The sequence below is a fragment of the Eptesicus fuscus genome, chromosome 2, assembly GCF_027574615.1.
Source record: "Eptesicus fuscus isolate TK198812 chromosome 2, DD_ASM_mEF_20220401, whole genome shotgun sequence".
NCBI classification, from domain to species: domain Eukaryota; kingdom Metazoa; phylum Chordata; class Mammalia; order Chiroptera; family Vespertilionidae; genus Eptesicus; species Eptesicus fuscus.
In genome coordinates this window covers 87,239,557-87,260,438 of record NC_072474.1, presented here as the reverse complement: position 1 = coordinate 87,260,438, position 20,882 = coordinate 87,239,557, and the positions used below count along the sequence as shown (strand labels likewise).

Genomic DNA, 20,882 nt, shown 5'->3' with positions numbered 1-20,882 from the left:
AAAAATCATATCATGATCAAGAGTTTCACCCCAAAAATGTAATGTTGATTCAGCAATTAATATAATTCAATATATTATCAAACAAAAAAGAAAAACCATCTGATTATTTCAACAGACAGGGATGGGGGACATTTAACAATATCCAACACTTATTCCTTCCTGAAAAATAACCAACTCTTCATAAACTAGAAATGGAAATAAATTTCCGCAATATGATAAAAGGCATCTATGAAAACCTACAAGTCACATCATACCTATTGGTAAGACTGGCGACTTTAGCCCTAAAATGTGAAAAGAGGTAAGGAGGTCTGCTCTGATTTTTTTTTTTTTAAATCATTGTACTGAAAAGTGCTGGCCAGTGCAATAAGGCAAAAATGAAATAAAATATACACACTGAAAAGTATTTTGAACACCTGGAAAATGAAATCTTAAAACAATGGCATTTACTATAGCATAAACATAAGAAATGCCTAGGATAAATTTAACAAAATATACTCAAGATCTACACACTGAAAATTACAAAACATTGTTGAGAGAAAATGAAGACCTAAGTCAAAGAAGAAAGATGCTATGCTCATGAATCACAAGAATCAATATTGATGTCTGTCCTACCATTTATTAATATAAAGAAATCCCAATTCAAATATCAGCATTTTTTTTAATTGACTGACTCAAAACTCAAATCAGAAAACAATCCAATACAAACATGCGAAAAAAACATTTCAACAGACATTTTGTCAAAGAAAATAAAAGCAAATGTTCATACAGAGACTTGTATAAGAATGTTCACAGCAGCTTTACTTGTGGCGGCTAAAAACTGGAAACACCCAAAGGTCCAAAAACAGGTAAACACATAACCAAACTGTGGTACAGCCATGCAATGAAACACTGCTCAACAATGACAAGGCAGTAAACTGCTGATATAGTCTACAACATACGTGGACTGCAAAATAACTATGCAGACGGAAAGAAGTCAGAAAAAGAAGAGTTTGTACTATGAGATTGCATTAATATAAAATTACAGGAAATCCAAAATTAATGTACAGAAACTGAAAGAAGATCACTGGTTGCTTGAGAACAAGTGGGGTAAGTAAGAGTAGGGATTAAAAAGGAACACAGAAAACTTTGAAGAGTGTGATAGATAGTACGTCATCCTGAGTGTGGGGACAGTTTCACAAGTACATACATATACATATATACACACATATATGATAGGATAACCATTAGATAGGATAACCATATGTGTATATATATATATGTCAAACTGTACACTTTAAATGTGTGTAGTTCATTGTATGTCAATTTTACCTTCATAAATCTTTTAAAAACAAAATAATATATTTGTGTATATATAAAAATCAATTACACAACAATATGCAGTACATGGAAAATGAGTGGGATATTACACACCACACCGAAAAACTGAGTGGGGCAGGGATGGAGACCAGGAAACAAAAAAATCTATAGTATGCTATAAATTCCATTACTATTGATATTTCATTACCAGTAACTGCAAAATTAGTTTTGAATAACACTCTACATTTACACCAAGAAAAGTTTCTATAAATGTGCTTCCCTAGAAGTTACTGCAATCATTATTCTCTAAACAATTCAGAGTACAAATTCTGATAGGGATGATGAATGTCACAGCAATCTACAGAACAGAACTTACAAAATCACGACAGTCTGGTACATTCCAGGATGTATGTCACAGTACTTTTAAATTCTTCAGAGGCTACTAAAATGGCTCTGATTTTGTAAGGAGCAAAGGGCCATGATGAAATGCAGTGTGCTACACTGAGGCCTTGAGGCCACACTACTGCTAGGTTGCAAATGCTCTGCACTCCTAACAGTCTCTGGATCTTGAGGGCTCGTTCTTTTAATGAAAAGACTGATGGATACTCTTCTGCTCTGTGTCTAATAATCCTTTTCCCTAAACCCATGTTCCATTCCAAATTTCTGCCTCACTGTCTATTAGGTTACCAGAAAGTAAGGATATTTCACGTAGCAACTTCTTTAGTAAAAAGGTACTTTTAAGATACAATATAAAAATAAAAAATATACTTACAGCAGCTACAGGGATAAGAATCTCCACAAATAAACCGGCAAGTGCATGTTTTATATCTTTATCTTTTACTTCTAAGAAATACTGAGCACATTCCTGGGGGATGGGGAAAACACATTAGGTTAACAAAAGAGAAAGATTAAAGAATTTTTAATATCACGATAATTTTGTAAACACTCTGCAATTATACCAGAAAGCTATGGTCAAAACATACTTAAATTTAAAAAGAAAAGTAATTTATACTTGTGACAATTCAACAATTTGGAATTAAAAATTAATAACGATGTCATTAATTTATCTACATTTTTCTCTTTAAAAGTCACGAAGATCACGAAAAGTCATTGTTAGGCTAAATCTCTGCAACTGACGAAGCATATCACCTGCATAAACTGAAATGATGCTTCAAAATCTTCTACAGGATACATTTTCACTCGGAAAAATTTCATTCCCATTATTAAGCTGATGACACTCTGAACCACATGTGGACTTTGTTCCTTCAGTCGCAGTTCTTTTAATTCTGTCATAAACTTCTTCCTCACAGCCTGAAACCTTTAATACACACAGACACATAATTTCATTTGTTAAAAACACTAATTTCCTACATCATCTCCTTTCTCTGCGCTCATCAAAATTACCAGAAAAGCATACATAGGAAGACAAAAATTTCTGTTATTCTAAATTTCCTGTTCATTTATTTTAACATCACAAGTTTCTTAAAGAGGAATAATTGGATTTTTTAATTCCTATATCATCAGTGATATAGCGCCATTACCATTTACTAATTAATAACCATAATAAAAATAAGATCAAATAACCCACCCATAAAACTTCCCCGTAAATATCAGAGAGCCAATTTTTAAGGCTCCTTCTTATAAGGTCTGCTATTTGAGTTGTATGGCACGTGGACTGGAGATTACAAATTCATTCAATGAGGTAAACCAACTGATTGTGACTATAAACTATCACTTAACACTCCTATCCCACTACAACGCAGAAAAACTGAGCAAGAGCGGGAGGACACGGCTCACAATCTGCGTGAGCTAAAGAATCAAAACTTGTTCAAAATCTGAGCACCGTCCTGGTGTCACATGACCACAATTGTTAAGGTGACCAGATTTTTCTTTGCTTACACTGGAAAAAGATACACAGTAGCTTATTCATCAATGATACTTCATTTTCCTCCTCCATATATTAGAAAACAACCAAAGATTTTACTATTAATGTTACTTGGGGAAGACCAGTTCCTGAAAATTGAAATGAAAAATGAAGTACACTTTTCCAATGGTCATTGACTACAGTAAGGAAATATATATATATATATATAACATATATTAATTAAATATGGACACATGATAGAAAATATAGCATCTATTTCTATTTGACTCTTGGAGGATACAATACCATTTTCCATTCAAATATTCTTTTGTGTTTTATAAAAAATATATAGAAAGTGAATAAATACCTTACCATTGTAATAAGATGAGAATCCAAGGGTTGGGGTGTTTTTTAAATTAAATTTCTCACAATAACTGTTAATCACTACAATCAAAGGAAATGCATAGGCAAGATTGTAATGCACCTCCCAGCCCTTTCCTTTCTCCCCTCCCTTTCTCCCCCTACTGGTCCCCCCACTCAACTGTCAGTATGACGAGCCTAACCCACTGTGGCTCCATGCGCCCTTCTCCCATGCTCATCGTGTGTGTGGTGGAAACTCCTCACCACTGCTCTACGGGACTAACGAGGGTAAGCACCATTTCACTGGCCCTTTGGATTTATAATCTTTACCATCCTAGAATTAACTTAGCGGAGATGCAAGTTCTCCTGGATCCAACTTGCTAATGTATTCCTTAGAATTTCTAACCTGTATTCCTGACAGAAATTCATTTAGATAAATATTTAAAAATCATGAACTACTATGCCATAAAATAAACACACCATTGCTTGTGTCCATGTTTTTGTGCTTATAATTCCTGAGACAGGGATTCATTAGTGATTAAATACAAGTGACATATTAAGATATTATTGTCTATGTCCAAATCACATAAAACACTCAAACTATGTTCTAAGTTCTATAGCATTGGTTATGCAAGGGTGCCTGATGTGTTACAAAGGATAAAAAATATGCCAAATAAAATACATTACTTAATATTAAAATCTAAACTATTAAATATTAACAATACTTGCCTTCTGAGAATTTAGAAAAGTTTTTATATAATGATTTCAGAACCAAAGACTCTTTAAATGCTATCCACAAAAATCTGAATTGATATTTTTTTACTTAGAGAAAACACAAATACTAAAGACAAACAGCTTTTTAGTGTTTATTATAATGATGGTTCAAGACAGCTTGATGAGTGTAACTTCTGACGAATAACACTTTTCATAAAATAATCTGGTATCTTTTACTTTTACTTTTAGGTATCCCTTTTACCTATTCAAAACTCTATTTAGTATTAAAACAAATAAGGTGATTAGAATGAAGAGATTGCATTGATATCTTAGAAATAAAAGCACTCAACTGGAAAGTATTAAAAGTAATTATTAGCTCTGTAAAGAGTTCTAAAGGGAAGATTAAAAAAAAAAAAATGCTTCTTATAGAGTTGTTAAAAGTAGGAAATAAGGTAATGTCCTGACTATTCCTGACAATTTCTGACTTCCTGAATTCAGATATTTATGGGGGAAAAAACCCTAAAATGAAAACACGTTGTGAAATTCAAGTATGGGTGCTACTTTAACAGAGCAGCTTAGTAATAAAAGGTGAAACTGAATTCTATGAAAAACACAGTAGGTTTAAAACTGTCAGTTTCTACTATATTAGTAATGAAGCATTCCAAAACAAAAAGCAAATCGAAATCAGTGAAACTTACTTTGATTGGGTAAGAACCCCTATCACCTCTGCATATAAATCTGCAATAATATGCACATTCCCAGTGTTGGTTCCCGAATACCTGAAATAACACGAGAACAAATGTATTATTTATTAAATGTTTTTCTACAAACTCTGAATAAATCTAAAAATTTCTTATTATTGTAGAATTTTCTCTGAAAATTCACTTATAGGATAATAAAATCCACACAAATTTTTTCCTATCTCTAGATTTTAATTTGCCGTTAAATTTAGTCTTCTAATTTTTATAAATCCAATCGGTTTTTAGAATTATTTTTACAAAAATCATTTCTATATGTATGTAGTGTGGATTCAAAAAAATAATTGCTTTGAATACTAAAAACAAATGATTGATGAGCATTCAAAGTATATTTAAGCAGTATAAACCCACATAGAAAAGCAACAATCCCGAGTTAGTACTTTGCTTACCCTTCCTTATGTTTAAAGTGCTTGAAAGCCAAGTTTAGAACTTCATGAACTAAGGGATCAGGCACAGGATGAACAGGGATCTAGCACAAAAAAGATCAAGTGAGTAAGAGCTAAATAGGTTAGAAGTCTTTTCTGAGTGGTCTTATTTCAACAAATTAAATCAATAGTCAATTTTAATTTTCATGATATAATCTATTACTAATCTGTCAAGCTTCCTTTTTCCTAAAAAAATATTATTTTTTTCTCTAATTTAGATGAATATCTAATTTCACAAACTCTAAACTTACGATTATTAGCTTCAAAATCACAATCATTGAACAATAGACTATGGAGGGGGAAAGCTATTGTTGTTGTACTACTACCATTGTTACTGTCAGAAAGTTACAAACACATTTCCCGTGATTAACTCTGCAACACCTATAGATCAGCAACCTTTGACGGAGCCAGCACCACACTTCGGATAGCCTGATTGCCTATCATAACAGTATCCAAGAAGGACAATAACTTTTCCAACAATTTTAACCTACTAGTATTTATGGCTTTATTAATATTAGAAATTTGTCATTTAAATGTCTGTTTTGTTTTAAAAACTACATGTTATTTCCTAATCTGTAAAACAAATAAAATATTTAAAATCTCTGCCCCTCTCCCAAATATAAACACTATTAAAAACTTGGTATATAGCCTTCCACGCTTTTTCTACACACACCACACACACACACACACACTTCATTTTTACTTAACAGAACAATGCATCTTTCCATATCAGTACTTAGAAGTTCTTTCTTGTAGTTTTTAACAGCCATAAAATATTCAGTATATGTAATTTATTTAATGAGCTCTCTATTAATGAACATTTCAGCCCAGCATTTCTATAGTCAATATATATGTTTTACAATAAACATCTTGTGCATTCAACATTATAGATTTGTATAGTTCTACGGGGAAGAGTCCAAAAAAAGGTGGGTCAAAGATTAGATAAGTCACCACGGATAGACTCTAGTTCTATTCATGTGTGGGTCTGTTTCTGAGCTCTCTATCAATTTAATGTGTCTGTGCTAAAATCAGGCTGTCTTATTATTAGAGCTTGCTTATTTCATAAGTTTGGATGTATTGTACTACAAGCCTCACCCTCCATCTTTTTCAGAGATATTTTGACTATGCCTGGCCTACTGTTCTTCCACATTCAATTTACAGTCATCTTTTCAAGTTCCACAATAACTATAAGATTATTGGAATTGCAATGAACCTTTCGATCAATTTGGGGATAACTGTATTCTTACGCATTTACATGGAATATCTTTCCATCTCTTTAAAGACTTTCAGCAGTTTTACAACTTCCTGTTTTTGTCCTCTGTTATACTTGGTCCTAAGAGAACAATCATATGAAGAGATGCTTGATTTCATTAGTAATAAGGAGGGGGAAATGCACAAGGTATCATTTTATACCTATTCGATGGGAAAAAAATTGAGTCTGACAGAGCCAAATAGTAGAGAGAATGTAAATCAATGAGGTTTCATGTACATTGCCGGTGGAAGTTTAAATCAATTATTTATGCAGCGTGCAATCTACTGAAGAGGATCAATGTTTGCCACTACGAAATACGGCAGGTTGGCATAAGGATTATTTTGAGCTGAAGGCAACTCAAAAATTGTATCATGCTGAGCAGATGCAGGAAAAGCTCTCTATTCTCCCTCTCTCTGGCTAAAAGCAGTCTCCCTTCCCCTTTCCAATACCAAGGAGAGTGGAAGAACCATTACCACTGGAAACAGAAAGTTGGCACTGAGATGGGTCTGCACAAACAAACCTTACTAATTAGCCCTTATCTACCATTGGTTTCCCCCATATATTTACCTTCCCACAACTTACCACCCCAACAGCCAAACCCTTTTCCTTTGTCCTGTCACTTCTCCACAATGTCTTTTGCTTTTTGATAAAGTAATTTTTCACGTCTAACCCTTCTTTGGCTCTTGACTTCTTTGCTATGAGGGCCTCTCCTCCTGCTAATCTGCCACTTATCAGCTGAATTTGCAGGGCCCCAGATACTGCACCTAAGAGGATGGTGCCTCCTCACACTAGCAATTACACGTTTAAGAAAACAACGATGAGAGCCCCTGGCTGGAGAAGCCTTGCCAACACCTTGATGTCAGACTCTGGCCTCCAGAACCATGAGAGAATAAATTTCTGTTTTCTTAGCCACCAAATTTATGATAATTTATTACTACAACCTCAGGCAACCAACACATGACCTCATAGAGTACTACAATGAGACTGATAGTACTGCCAACACTGCAGGTTTGCTATGAAGACTAAATGAATTCAATGAGTTGATATTCATAAAGCACTTGGCGGGGTGTTTGTTACCTAGTAAGCACTATTGAAGTGCTTAGTGAATTTTTCCAAAAAAGAACTGAGGTCAATGGTTGATGATGACATTACTTTTCTAAAGATCACGATTGGTGGGCTGGACACCATAATATTGGAGCCTCTGTTAGATTACAGAATTGAAAACATAATCATGATGCGGTGAAAAGGTTGAGAAGAGTGAACTCTACAAAGATTCTTTCGAGCCCAAATGTTCAATAAAAAGAACCCTTCAATTCTCTCTCTAAAAAAAAAAGGGGGGGGGGGTACAATGATGTATAACTATACATTTCATGGATGAATCTTAGTAACATAATGTTGAGTGGGGAAAATAAGTCTCAGAGGACAATAAACAATGATATAATTTTTTAGAAAGTCCAAAAACAATAAAACTTTAATATATTATCCAAACATGTATCAAAACATTTTTTAAAGTTAAGGGAATAGCTATACTAATAAAAGAGTAATATGCTAACTAACCAGACATCTTCTGGACATCCATCCAGATGTCCTTCCAAACAAAGCCACAGTGGCGGGGGCTGAGGCAGAGACTGTTAGGGGTTATCAGGCTGGCAGGGGAGAGCAGTTAGGGGCAACCAGGCTGGCAGGGGAGGGCAGTTAGGGGTGACCAGGCCGGCAGGGAAGAGCAGTTAGGGGCAACCAGGTCAGCAAGGGAGGGCAGTTAGGGGCAACCGGGCCGGCAGCGGAGGGCAGTTAGGGGTGATTAGGCTGGCAGGGGAGCAGTTAGGGGCAATCAGGCCGGCAGGCAGAGGTGGTTAAGGGCGATCAGGCCAGCAGGCAGAGGTGGTTAGGGGCGATCAGGCAGAGGTGGTTAGGGGCGATCAGGCAGAGAGGTTAGGGGCAATCAGGTAGGCAGGTAGAGTGGTTAGGGGCGATGAGGCAGGCAGGCAGGTGAGTGGTTAGGAGCCAGCAGTCCCGAATTGCGAGAGGGATGTCCAACTGCCAGTGCGGGATCAGGCCTAAACTGGCAGTCAGACATCCCCCAAGGGGTCCCGGACTGGAGAGGGTGCAGGCTGGGCTGAAGGACCGCCCTCCCCCCGGTGCATGAATTTTAATATTAACATAAAAATCAGTTACTGAAAAGGGAGTAGCCAAGGAATGAACTAGGAGAGAGTCATATAATTAGGCTTTACATTGTAGATAACAGTCTAGTTCTCAGAGGGACCGTTATGTTGTAAACAAACAAACAAACATGAACAGCCATGCAGAGAGCAATGACAACAGTGTGTCTTTAACCAGGATTACAATTTATCCACTTCTGTGGGCCTGGGGTCCAATTGAAACAAAACACATAGGAATTCTACATTTGATTTGCTGAAAATTTTTAACAGATTCCAGAACACCTCAGCAATAGGATGAAATTGTAATTGAATATTAAATATAACCAAGAAAGCAAAAAACTAGACTGGGGGAAAGAATAGTAAAGAATTCTAATTACTCAGAGATGGTCAGAATGCTTCTTGAGGGCTTGAAAAGAGAGCTATTTTAAAACGAAGACAATGCATTCCTTACAAAGGTAAACCAGGAGTCTATTCGGAGGGGATTAAACTTGGTCCTGAATAATGACCAGGAATTAATTCTAAACTAAGAAATAGGACAGAGACATTAGGTAAGAGTAATCACACAAACAGTAAATGTGGGACAAGAATTCTAACACGTATTCACTTCCATTTATTCATCTCAATGAGCAGGTGACTAAATTCTGACAACACTGAGAACACTGACACAACTTCTACACTGCTGTCCCAAGCAGACGGAGGCATGGCAACGGACTCGGCTTTCAAAGGCTCCTGGGGAACCTTCACTCCAGGACGGACGGCTACCCTAGAGCCTCGTCGTGGACAAGAGGCTCAGTTGCTTATTGTGGACCCGAGGCGGTTGGGAAAATGCATTTGTCTCATTTCCTAAAAACTGCGACTGTCCCAAGGACCTGTACCTGGAATCCCACGGGAAGGAAATGCATGATGAGGGAGATGCTTACACTGCCCTGTCCCCAAATCACACAGGGATTCAGGGAGGAAGCAGCTGAACTCCAAACTCTACCTTCCTGGGTCTCCGAGAACCTTTTAAAAGTAACCTGACGGCCTGGGGAGTGGGAGTGGGCGGGGAGGGGCTGATGGGGAAAAAGGAGACAGAAGTAATACTTTCAACAATCAATCAATCAATCAATCAATCAATAAAACAAAAGTTAACCTGATGATACAAGGAAAGACATGAACTTTTCCTTCATTGCTTCGTGGAAGCTGAGATATTTAAGTCCCAAGTTAACCGTGGAGCAGAAACTGAATTTATTCTGCATGGCAAAGTTCAAGGACTCAGAGCCTTTGGAAGAACAGTCTTACTGACCTTGGTCCCACACTGGTAAACTGAAATGTTAACCCCAAGACTTCCCTAGCATTACGGATACTTAACTAGGATTGTATGATTGACTGGAGAGTTACAAGAAGCTTTTCAACCTTTAACAGGTAAACATTATGAAAGTATAACAATCAAATCTTATTGACACAGGAATTTCCAGATACTGGCTGACCAACTATTAGAGGCATGGCAATCTTTTACGTGGTACCCCGAGAACCCCTGTTGAAGACCACACAATCTATCTCAGATGAAGAACTAAAAACAGTATCCCCAAAGTGCTCCCTCAAATCCACACTAAGCTGTTCAGTTTATTACAGATAAACTATAACCAAACCGTTACACAATAAATGAAAACATTTTCTTCATTGGAGTGACAAAAGCAGAGAAAGACCATGGATATTGGGTTAGTCTAATCAAACCAAGACTTCTCTTTCACTAGTTATGTATCCTCACAGAAGTTTCCACTCCCTCACCTGTAAATTGCAGATAACAGAGTAGAACCCTAGACTTCCTAGCCCTGAGAGAATGCAAAATCTGGTGTATCACAACTGGAGACTGCTTCTTGTCCTCGCACCTTTCCCAACCTTCTCTAAAAGGGACCAGGCCAAAATTCTTACCTCCTGGGAATGTAGGGGAGACGAAGGATCTACTAGCAGATATTGAGGACAAGGCCTAGCAGAGGGAAAAAAATGGCAAGAAACCAGAGCCTATCAGGGAAGCAGGGAGACAGATGTGTTCTCCCGCCTCATCTTCCCCGGAGTGGCCGACAAAAGAAGTTTGTTGCTGGGGTCCTCTGTGTAGCTCCCAGTCAGTCCTGTGATGACCCCACGGGCAATGAGGACAGAGCAGACATTACCACTAGGTGACGGGCTATGTTTGGATCAAGTGCCTGACTTCCAGGACTTACTCCAGAATCGACAGCGCCAATCAACGGGCTGGCCCAAAATGTTTCCCTGACCGTGCCATAATGCAACACTGCCTTCCACATGACTTAACTTTTGTGCCCCACTTACTGCCCTGTTATGGTTTTATACACTGATTTCTTCACAGTGGTGTGTGGTGTGCTCTAGGCCAGAGATACAAAACACAAGGGGACTTAAACCTGTAATTCCTCCTGAACAGTCTTGATTTGCTCCAGTTATGTGCTAAGTCTAACAATGGCAGCTGGGGACACTACTGAGCCACGTTGCATGCTCTTTATTACTGCCCTACTACTGCCACCATCAACCCTTTGTATGTGTCTTGGTGCCAGGTTAGATTATTTACAATATTTACTACAATAGCCTTACAAGGTAGATAGTTGTCCCCTATTGTACAGGTGAGGGAACTGAAGTTCTGAAGTTGGTGTGTACTTCTTTAGACTATACTGAAGGCCCAGTTTGATATACAAAAAAATGCTTTTAATAAATGAAAAAAATTAGAATAAAACTGCTAGTTTTTTTCATATTAGAAGAGAAACAGAAGTGAAAGAAGAAATATATCTTTAATTTGGTGGGGAGCACAATCTCTAAAAATTTTATATGAAGAATGAACATTATCAGACTGCACATACATTTTTGAACTACCTATTTCTCCCCTTATTTTCAATAGTAAAAAAAAATCACCCCAAATGGAATAATATTCCCATCTTTAATGTCAAGAATTTTTCAAATCTTTTCATTTGCATGACTTTAGAAGCAGCTCTAATTCTACTTGAGCATTCAAGAAGCATACATCCTAAAGAATACCCAAGTTTTATTGCAAGGCCATTCCCACACCACCTCCCAAAATTTAATGTTCTTATCACATGAGGAACGTGAAAAACAACAAAACTAGGTTAAGATATGTATGCTGGGGCATCAAGGAGACTCATTCATTACCTAAGAGACCAGCTCTCAACATAAAGGAGAATAAATTCATGCTTCTGCAAAATTACGAATGACCCCATAACCTCTACAGCTGCTTATCAACATCTAAAATGGTACTGTGAAATCTGAAAATACTGAAGGACTACTCCACCTTCTGATAATTCTCAATAGCACTGATAAAACTAAGCCAAGAACTTGAAATGACTCACAAACCTGGTTTCCCAATCTTCTTGTTTGTTTCAATGAATAAATACATCTGACTAAAATTCAACATAAAAAGAAAATTGCTTCAAACTTGCTAAACGCTATATTGCTGTGTAATCATACTTTCATTGTGGATCTGAAAGCCCCTGTACTAACAGTAACATTTGTAGTCAGCCCTGACCCCAAAATTATTCCTCTGACATTTTTAGAAAAATGTAATTACTTATCTATATCTTGAGTTCATTTTGTTCCCACAGTGAATTGAATCGCACTAATTTCATCACATTTAGCTAACTTAATTCTTCATCTAACTTGTTATGATTAAAACTTTAATTCTACAAGGTGCTGGTCATTTCACCTAATTTCACATCTCCGATTTTACCAACAATTTATTTTTATTATCAAAGGGAGAAAATTTGGAGTATAAAAGTGAACTAGGTTTATAATCTCCAGGAAGTCACTACAACGAAGAACATTTCTTCACCTGTAAAATGAAAATAGCAGATAACATTTATTGGGCACTTTCCATGTCCCAGATATTATTGTATTTAATTCTCATGATTCTACAAAAAAATTGTAAATATCATCCCTCCTTTAAAGAGGAGAAAGAGTTTGTGGGTAATAACTTGCCAAGTTACACAGCAAGTAAATGACACAGCTGGGATGAAAACACCTGCCATGACTATCTCCCGGACCTTATTATAACAGCCAGCTGATACGAAGGACATGGAGTCTTTATGCGTTAAGAAGAGTTCTAAATATGTACGATTATCACTGAAGACATGACAGATTACTCAAGAAACGAATCATTTCCAATATTTACTCCTCCGTAAGTCCGAACCATCCGTGTATCAATACTCCAGTGTTCCCGGCACTGTCTAAATCACATTTTAATACGTGTACATTATGTGGGACAAAGTAAAAGTCTTATTAAATTCAAGATCTAGTACATTGATCGTTCTCCGGATCTATTAAACCCTACATCAGTTTGACAGTGAAGAAAATTGGGCTAGTTTGTCATGAGATTTCAGAAAAGTTGTATTGATTTTTACTTCATTTTCTGTTTTTTAAGAAGCTAAAAAGATGCTATTTACTAGGAAAGAAAAAACCCCCCACCTCTATAAGATCTTAAATACAGTGTATCTATATTCTTAGTGATGTATTTTACCCTTTGAGGGGTGCATTTGAATGAAAGTATGAGGATAATGGTAAGAGAGAGACATGGGTAAGTGAAAAGGGAACAATAGGTGGAAAGAATGTAGTGACATAACCAAAAGCAAAGATTAGCTGCCAGAGCCACTGTATTTCCCTTTCTCACATTTTGAGTCCATGCGAACCAAGGATCGAAAAGGATTTTGTGGAAGGAACTGGAAAACTGAGCCCACTGAAAAAAATGTCCTTCTGTTTATAGACCCTAACTTTTCTTCTACCAGAAGAGCTATCTGGATTATTCTGGAGAAGGAGATGGAGGAGAAAGAGGATGAAAATGATGAGGAGGGAAAAAGACAAAGAAGGAGAAGAGGAGAAAAACAACTCCGGGGTGGGGATGGTGGCTCTGTGTTGTTCTGAAGGCAGTGCAATCAGGGAGAGCTTTTAGATGAGGCAGGAGACTGATGGCAGAGTAGGAGAACGTCACGGGAGACAAGGGAGACGAGGCACAAAGGAGACGATCAGTCCGAATGTCAGTGCAGGGAGTATGCGATTTCTACCGCTGGAAGGAGAAACCCTATACAGTTTAACTAAGCAGAGAAGTGCAGATGCTGTTACCAAACCACTTAAATGAGCTACATTAGCCCACACGAGACGCTGGGGGTCAACCACAGGAGCCCCAGGAGAGCCCACTCCTGGTGTGTGGCCAGGGCTCCTCTCACCCCTAGTTACCTCAGGGTCTTACGATCCCAGCTCACCTGGGAGGCCACAGAAAGGAAATCTGGCTTTGTCAGCACAACTTCCAGAAGAAATTTCTATCCCACATTCACTAAAACCCTTTAGGATGGGTACAAATTAAAGTGATTTTACCTGTGACTAATTCATTTATTCATTTTACAAATTTTAAATTATTTTATTTGCAAAATTTCAGATATTCTCTGAAGAGCTCCTTATCAACATCTAAAATGGTACTGTGGGTTATGGGGTCATTCGTAATTTTGCAGAAGCATGAATTTATTCTCCTTTATGTTGAGAGCTGGTCTCAGATTTCAGATTATTACTCAATGTCTTTTCACAGACATTATAATAAAACAAAGGCAAAGTATAAATGGTTACATAATTCAATTATTTTTATATTGGCTATGTCAAAAAAATAGAGACTATCCATTAATTTTTATATCCTTCATTTCCTGTTTATTGTCACATACCTTCTATTCGATTTTACATAACATAGAAAACTCTCTGTCCAAACATGTAATATGCAAAATGTAATTTTTCTTTTAGATTTCCTAAATTTTTCCAAAACACTACAATGTGCATGGCTGGAAATATATGAATCATCTTTGCCAACTCAGTCTTAACCTTGTCAAGTCATCCCCATCCCTCAACTATTACTGCACAATTATTACATGTTGAAATGCAGGCTTGAAGACTTAGAAAAAGAAATTCTTTGAAAGTGGAAGTAAAAAAAGATTGAAGTAGGTGAATGACAGGCATATTATATTTTCAGCTAACAGCCCATTTGTAACACAAATTTCTATTCAGCTCCATTTTGCTAACAGGATTTCATGTCTTGGATGGCATACAAACGTAAAAGGGACAGAGCGACAGGTACAGGAAAGGAAAGCCTCAGGCTTCCTTTGAATGAAAACAGGTATAATTAAATTATAGGAATGCAGTCCACGTGGGCCAGAATTTTAGACAATACATCCTTAATAAGGTAACTGAAATATGAAGGCAAAATAAGAAAAACAGACTTTGCAGAAATAACAACTTTGCAGAAATAACAGCACTTACCTGCTTTAGAACTTCAACTAAAACTAAACAAAAAATGAAATCTACTGCTAAGTCTCTCCTTTCAAGAAGATAATCTCTTTCCCGTTGCTGGTCATCCCTGAAACAAGAAGCCCAAGTTAGGACTGCATTAAGAATATAAATTTTAAAATAGGTATTGGCTACTAGTTCAAGTAATTCACTAAGTTCCCAATATGGATGGTGTTCTACAGCAATTGTACAAGTTTTCCTAGTAACTCACCGTACATATTACATGTTCTAATTTCCTCTCTTTTGTACATTAGGAATTTATACACACATTTCACTATTATATTTGTCAGAAATTAAACCTAGTCTAAAAAATTAAGAAAAAAAGTATTTCAAATTTCATTTAGAAAATGTAACATTGTTTCATATTTGATTAGTATATTTTTATTAAGAACTAAAACAACAAAAATAACTCTTCTGAAGAAATTACAGTGCCAGGTAACTCTCACAAATCTAAGATGAAAAAACACAAGTGGCACTGACTGAAGTCCACTTCTAAACCATGGGCATCACCTGAACTCAGACGGATGTTTTACTAAAAGCCAAGGTCTCCCCAGGAAGTTTGAAAAAGGAGAAGACATGTTCTAGGACTTGAGCACCAAAAAGGGTGTCATGGTAAATAACACGGGGTTTTGACAGTCTTCCTGTATCACCACCATTGCTTCCCTTCACACACCACGTGAACGGGACCTTCTTTGAATATTTTCTCAATTTCTTCTGTGATTATTAAAGCTCCTCACAACTACTGAAATGGCACTCCCGAAATCTGGTTTAGCACGACTAGTCCCAGTGATGAGCACTGGATGGCTGCACCTGCTTTACCTGGGACCATCCCCTGGTTTACAGGTTAAGCTTGGACTATCCTCTCCCCTTACTACCATCTCATAACAAAAAGAATCAATGTTTTTGCTTAGAAGCCAAATAACAACCATCTTCAGTTGATAACACTATCACCCCCTTCATGGGAAGTGCTTCGATCCCAGAACAGTGGGAAATGAGCCACTTACCCCTTAGATTTTGTGCTAGATCGAGGCCTATACTCGTAAGATTCATCTTCAGTTCCATTCTGGCGTCTGTACCAGTCAAACAAGGTGCGGAGTAAGGAAGGGAGACAGTGCTCTGCTACTGAGCTCATAGAGCTTATCAACTGAAAACACAGGACATTGCCAGAAGATAAAATAGCACATCAAAGAACCATGCTGGTAACTATTAGCAATCACTTAAAAATAATTAGCACTTCTAGAGTAAACATAGTAGAATAAACAGAGAAACGGAATGCAGTTAATATGTTTAAAAAAAAAAAAAAAAAAGAGCTGGGGGTATAGCCAAGTAGTAAACGGGGCTAAGTTTCTCCCACGATCAAACTTCACCCAAATCCATTCTGTTTAGCTCAGAGGCTCTCTACCTTCTCCCTGCCTCCACATGCTCCTCACGTGATCATCAATAACATCCCTGATTAAACACACGGGTACCTCCGGGAGAACTGTTATGCATAACATGTGAGAAAAATCAACACATCTACTTCCTTCCCCTGGCCAGTTCCTCTCTCCTGATGTGAACAAAAGGTTCTAAATTGTTGCCACTAGAATAGATAAACAGATGGAGAAACAACGAAGACTACAGTATATTATGTTAGAAGTATGGAAAAGCTCAAATTTACTCTGTACTGCTACGATACAGAACAGGATTATAATTAAATAATCAATTTGTGATACAAATAAACATATTAAAAATGTGTTGTACACAAGCTTTTAAAGCTTAGAATATATAGATGGACCGCAAAAAGATAATGTAGTAAGATGAACAACTGCTACCAATTTGAGGCCTCTCTAAAACTACCTGTATTGTAGGTGAATATCAGATTCACTTCAGGAATGACAGCAGCTTGCCTGTAGTGAGGTGAGAGGCACACCAGCTGCCATCAGCAGTCCCTAAAGTCACCTCATCTTGACCAGCCCAAGAAAAACACCCTCTCTCTCTTCATAAGAAGTTCTGTATCTGACTCAACTCATTGCTCATAAAATTAATATTCTTAAATCAGCAGTACAACATTTTTCACTTTGTTTTTCTTAACTAAAAAACAGGAATACTCAAGGTCTCATTCAGTCCTAGGACTATAAGAAGTATAAGTTAATGAAGATAACATGATAACTCTAGTAATGAAGATTTAGATTTTCCTAATATTTTATACTAGAGGCCCGTTGCACGAAATTTGTGCAAGAGTAGGCTTTCCTTCACCTGGTTGCCAGCACCAGCTTCCCTCTGGCACCCGGGACCTGGGCTTCCCTCCGACTGCTGGTAGGCACCCGGGACCCAGGCTTCCCTCACAGCCCCAGGTTCATCGGGAAAGATGTCTGGTCTAATTAGCATATTACGATTTTATTATTATAGATTCTTCATCTAACTTCAGAATGTACTTCATCCAGGAAAGTAGAAAAAAATGCAATGGCTTATTTGATTGTATAGGCTGTTCTCTTTTTCAATATCTCTGCCTTCCTTTAATCGTGGTTCTATTTATAAATTACCATAATTTGACAGGTAAATAGTGTCTAATATAGGAATTAAAGTAAAACTTGATTCTAATTTTAATTAACTATTTTTTAATTTATATTTTATTAACAATGAACCGTCTCTGTTAAAAGGAGAATATGGTCCACTGTTAATAAAGAAGGAACAATAAAACATCATATGCTACTGTAAATGTATATTAAAACAGTTTAAAGCACACACAGCTTTTTACTGTGAAAAAAAATCAAGCTATGATGCATGATCATGTATAGTTTTGTTAATCAATTACATAAGAAAATATATGGAAATTTTCCTTAAGACCTTGTTTAATAGGATTTCTAATTCTGATTTTATACTCATTCATTCATCATTAGTGATATGAATTTAAGCTATAAATAATCTAAATACTTTTAAAGTAATATATTAATAATACATTAATAATTAGTCATTAATTACTAGTAATAAAACCTTTGTGGTGGCATTAAGATGTGAAAAGCATTATAGTATGAGGTGATATGGTTACTACTATAATAGAGGACTAGCTTCCTGTTTATGGTCTCTTCTTAGATTAGCAGCTATTTATCCACTGTATGTATGCATGCATGCATCAGAATTCCCTAGGGAGCTGTAGTAAAATACAGGTGCCAGAGCATTACTTAGACTCAGCAAAACTGGGGCGAGATCCAGAAATGGTATGTATCCACCAAGTAATTCTAACCAGTCATCTTCATCTAATAAAGTGTACTAATGAACATTAAAATCTACTTCCTAGCTATATAATTATGAGAAAAGTAGCCCAGGAATACTAGATGGCAACAGAAAGCTAATCTAGGTTATTGATTTTTGCAAACAATCAACATATAGTAAAACAATTATTAAGCACACATAATTATGACAAAAATAACACTCGAGCAACACAATCTCAGCAAGAGGAAATAATTAACATTAGAGAAATACCATACCAATTTTTAGACATCAGCATCCTATCTAATAAAAGAATAATACGCAAATTGACTGTCACTCCAACACACAAGATGGCTGCCCCCATGTGGTCAAAGATGGTTGTCCCCATGTGGACACAAGATGGCTGCCACAAGATGGCCAGCAGGGGAGGGCAGTTGGGAGAGACCAGGCCTGCAAGGGAGGGCAGTTGTGGGCAATCAGGCCAGCAGGGGAGGGCAGTTGGGGGCGATCAAGCCTGCAGGGGAGGGCAGTTAGGGGTGACCAGGCTGGCAGAGCAGGGAAGTTGGGGGCAACCGGGCCTGCAGGGAAGGGCAGTTGGGGGGAGGGGGGGGACCCAGGTCTGCAGTGGAGGGCAGTTAGGGGCAATCAGGCTGGCAGGGGAGCAGTTAGACATCAATCAGGCTGGCAGGGGAGTGGTTAGGGAGTGATCAGGCTGGCAGGCAGAAGCGGTTAGGGGCAATCAGAAAGGCAGGCAGGCGAGCAGTTGGGAGCCAGCAGTCCTGGATTGTGAGAGGGGTCCCAGATTGGAGAGGGTGCAGGCTGGGCTGAGGGACAAACCACTCCCCCCCCACCCCCACACGAATTTCATGCACCGGGCCTCTAGTTCTATATAAAGGAGGCTGGGGAATTTTTTTGGTCACTGTATATCTTATCTTTTCAAGCTTCTTTTACTTTCTGACACAGAGAGGATCCACTTGGCCTTTGCACAAGCACAGTCAGAAGCCCTAGTGTGAGGGGGGGGTGGTGGTGGTGGTGTAGTTGATGCCTCTTGGGGCAGCCCTCAACTACTGGGGATGGGAACTGCAGACAGACAACTATAGGGACATTTTGTTAAGGCTCAGAAGTAGAATGAAGCCCCCAGAGCAGAGACCTCTAAAGTGCTCCCTTCCATCAGTTCTTCCCCCCTCTTGCTTCACTTGCCCAACCCTGCTCTCTGGGATCCTCCCCAGGACCAAGGCCTCATCTCCAGCTCTGCTTCTAGGAGGTAAAGAGGGAGGGAAGTAGGCTGGATGCTTCTCTGTAAAGGTTCTGATAGCCCCAACAGGAAAAAATAAATGTTATACGGTAAAATATCATGATGCGAAATTGTACGAATTGATATACAAGAAAAGATTGATGGATGTAACTGGAAACTTCCTGAGAAAATTTAAAAGGGCATAGCAAAGAGATTAACAGTGAAAAGCAAAACATTTAAAAATACTGAATGAGCAGAAATCAATCAAGTTCACAGTTCATTCTAAGAATTACAAAGTTCACAGTTCATTCTATTTGTTTTGTTAAATAAACAAACTACCAACTACAGGCTGAATCTAGATATACAGGAATTTCTTAATACTAGATATATTTGGACCAGACTGGTAGGACAGATATTTTCCTTTCAGAATAAAATAAAACAGTCCCCTAAAATTGACATACCTGGTCAAACTGAAGATCTTCACCCCTCTGGAGAGATCTAGACAAAGGCTTCTCCTACAATTAAAAATATGTTTCAATAAACAGGTGAGAAGACAAAACTAGCAGAAAAATGTAGTTTGAAGGAAAGGAGAGATCATACAGAGAGAAGAAAATCTTTTAAAAGTGCATATATATTTAATATTCTCAAAAAAGAGTGGAAATTGCAGAGTTGTAAAAATCCTAGGCCTAAAGTCAAAATCAGCAGGTGATGGTTTAAAGCTTTTTCCTCTTTTCTTTTCTAGTCACTGGCAATCTAAAAGATTAACAGATGAGCTTGGATATGCCTGGATCATTACCCAGGATTGATCTACCACCTTTTAAGAAGAAAGGAGCTTCAGGTATTGGATTGCATAGTCTGCAAGCTGCTATCCTCAATCAATGATTGCCCTTCCTTCCTGAATCTTTCTTCTAAACTAAAAATGAAATTGTGGCCAAAAGTCAAGCTCAGCTAATCTTCCCATCTTTTGGCCTCTTTAACCTCCTTTTATTATGGTTTCTAATGAGAATCAAAAGGCCCATTCTCTCATTTTAGTGGTAGATTAAATTCTTTTAGCAAAAGTCATTCATATCTGTGCTTCTTTTATTTTTTTTATTCTTTTGGTAACCTCCATGGGTGCTACTTTATTTAAAGTGACCCTACAAGAGTTTCATTTGAGAATTCAAGAGAGTCCTCCTGGATGGCTGTTTATTACCTAAGAGGATACAGAATAAATTCCAAAATAAATAAAATCACAATAAATGCACTTGAAGCTATAATAAAAATATTGTGACAATATGATATTAAGTGTATTTTCATTATCTTACATAGAT

The 20,882-nt window shown here is 37.4% G+C and overlaps 1 protein-coding gene across 1 annotated transcript in view; it reads right to left on the bottom strand.

The window, feature by feature from the left end:
- FRYL (FRY like transcription coactivator) overlaps nt 1–20,882 on the bottom strand; it is a 245,550-nt gene that overhangs the window by 111,098 nt on the left and 113,570 nt on the right. The window contains exons 4-10 of the mRNA XM_054729167.1: nt 20,034–20,087; nt 16,154–16,293; nt 15,123–15,219; nt 5,382–5,461; nt 4,933–5,013; nt 2,446–2,614; nt 2,069–2,161 (exon numbers count right to left, since the gene is read on the bottom strand). Coding sequence (XP_054585142.1) covers nt 2,069–2,161; nt 2,446–2,614; nt 4,933–5,013; nt 5,382–5,461; nt 15,123–15,219; nt 16,154–16,293; nt 20,034–20,087 — 714 coding nt within the window. The remainder of the gene's footprint in view (nt 1–2,068; nt 2,162–2,445; nt 2,615–4,932; nt 5,014–5,381; nt 5,462–15,122; nt 15,220–16,153; nt 16,294–20,033; nt 20,088–20,882) is intronic.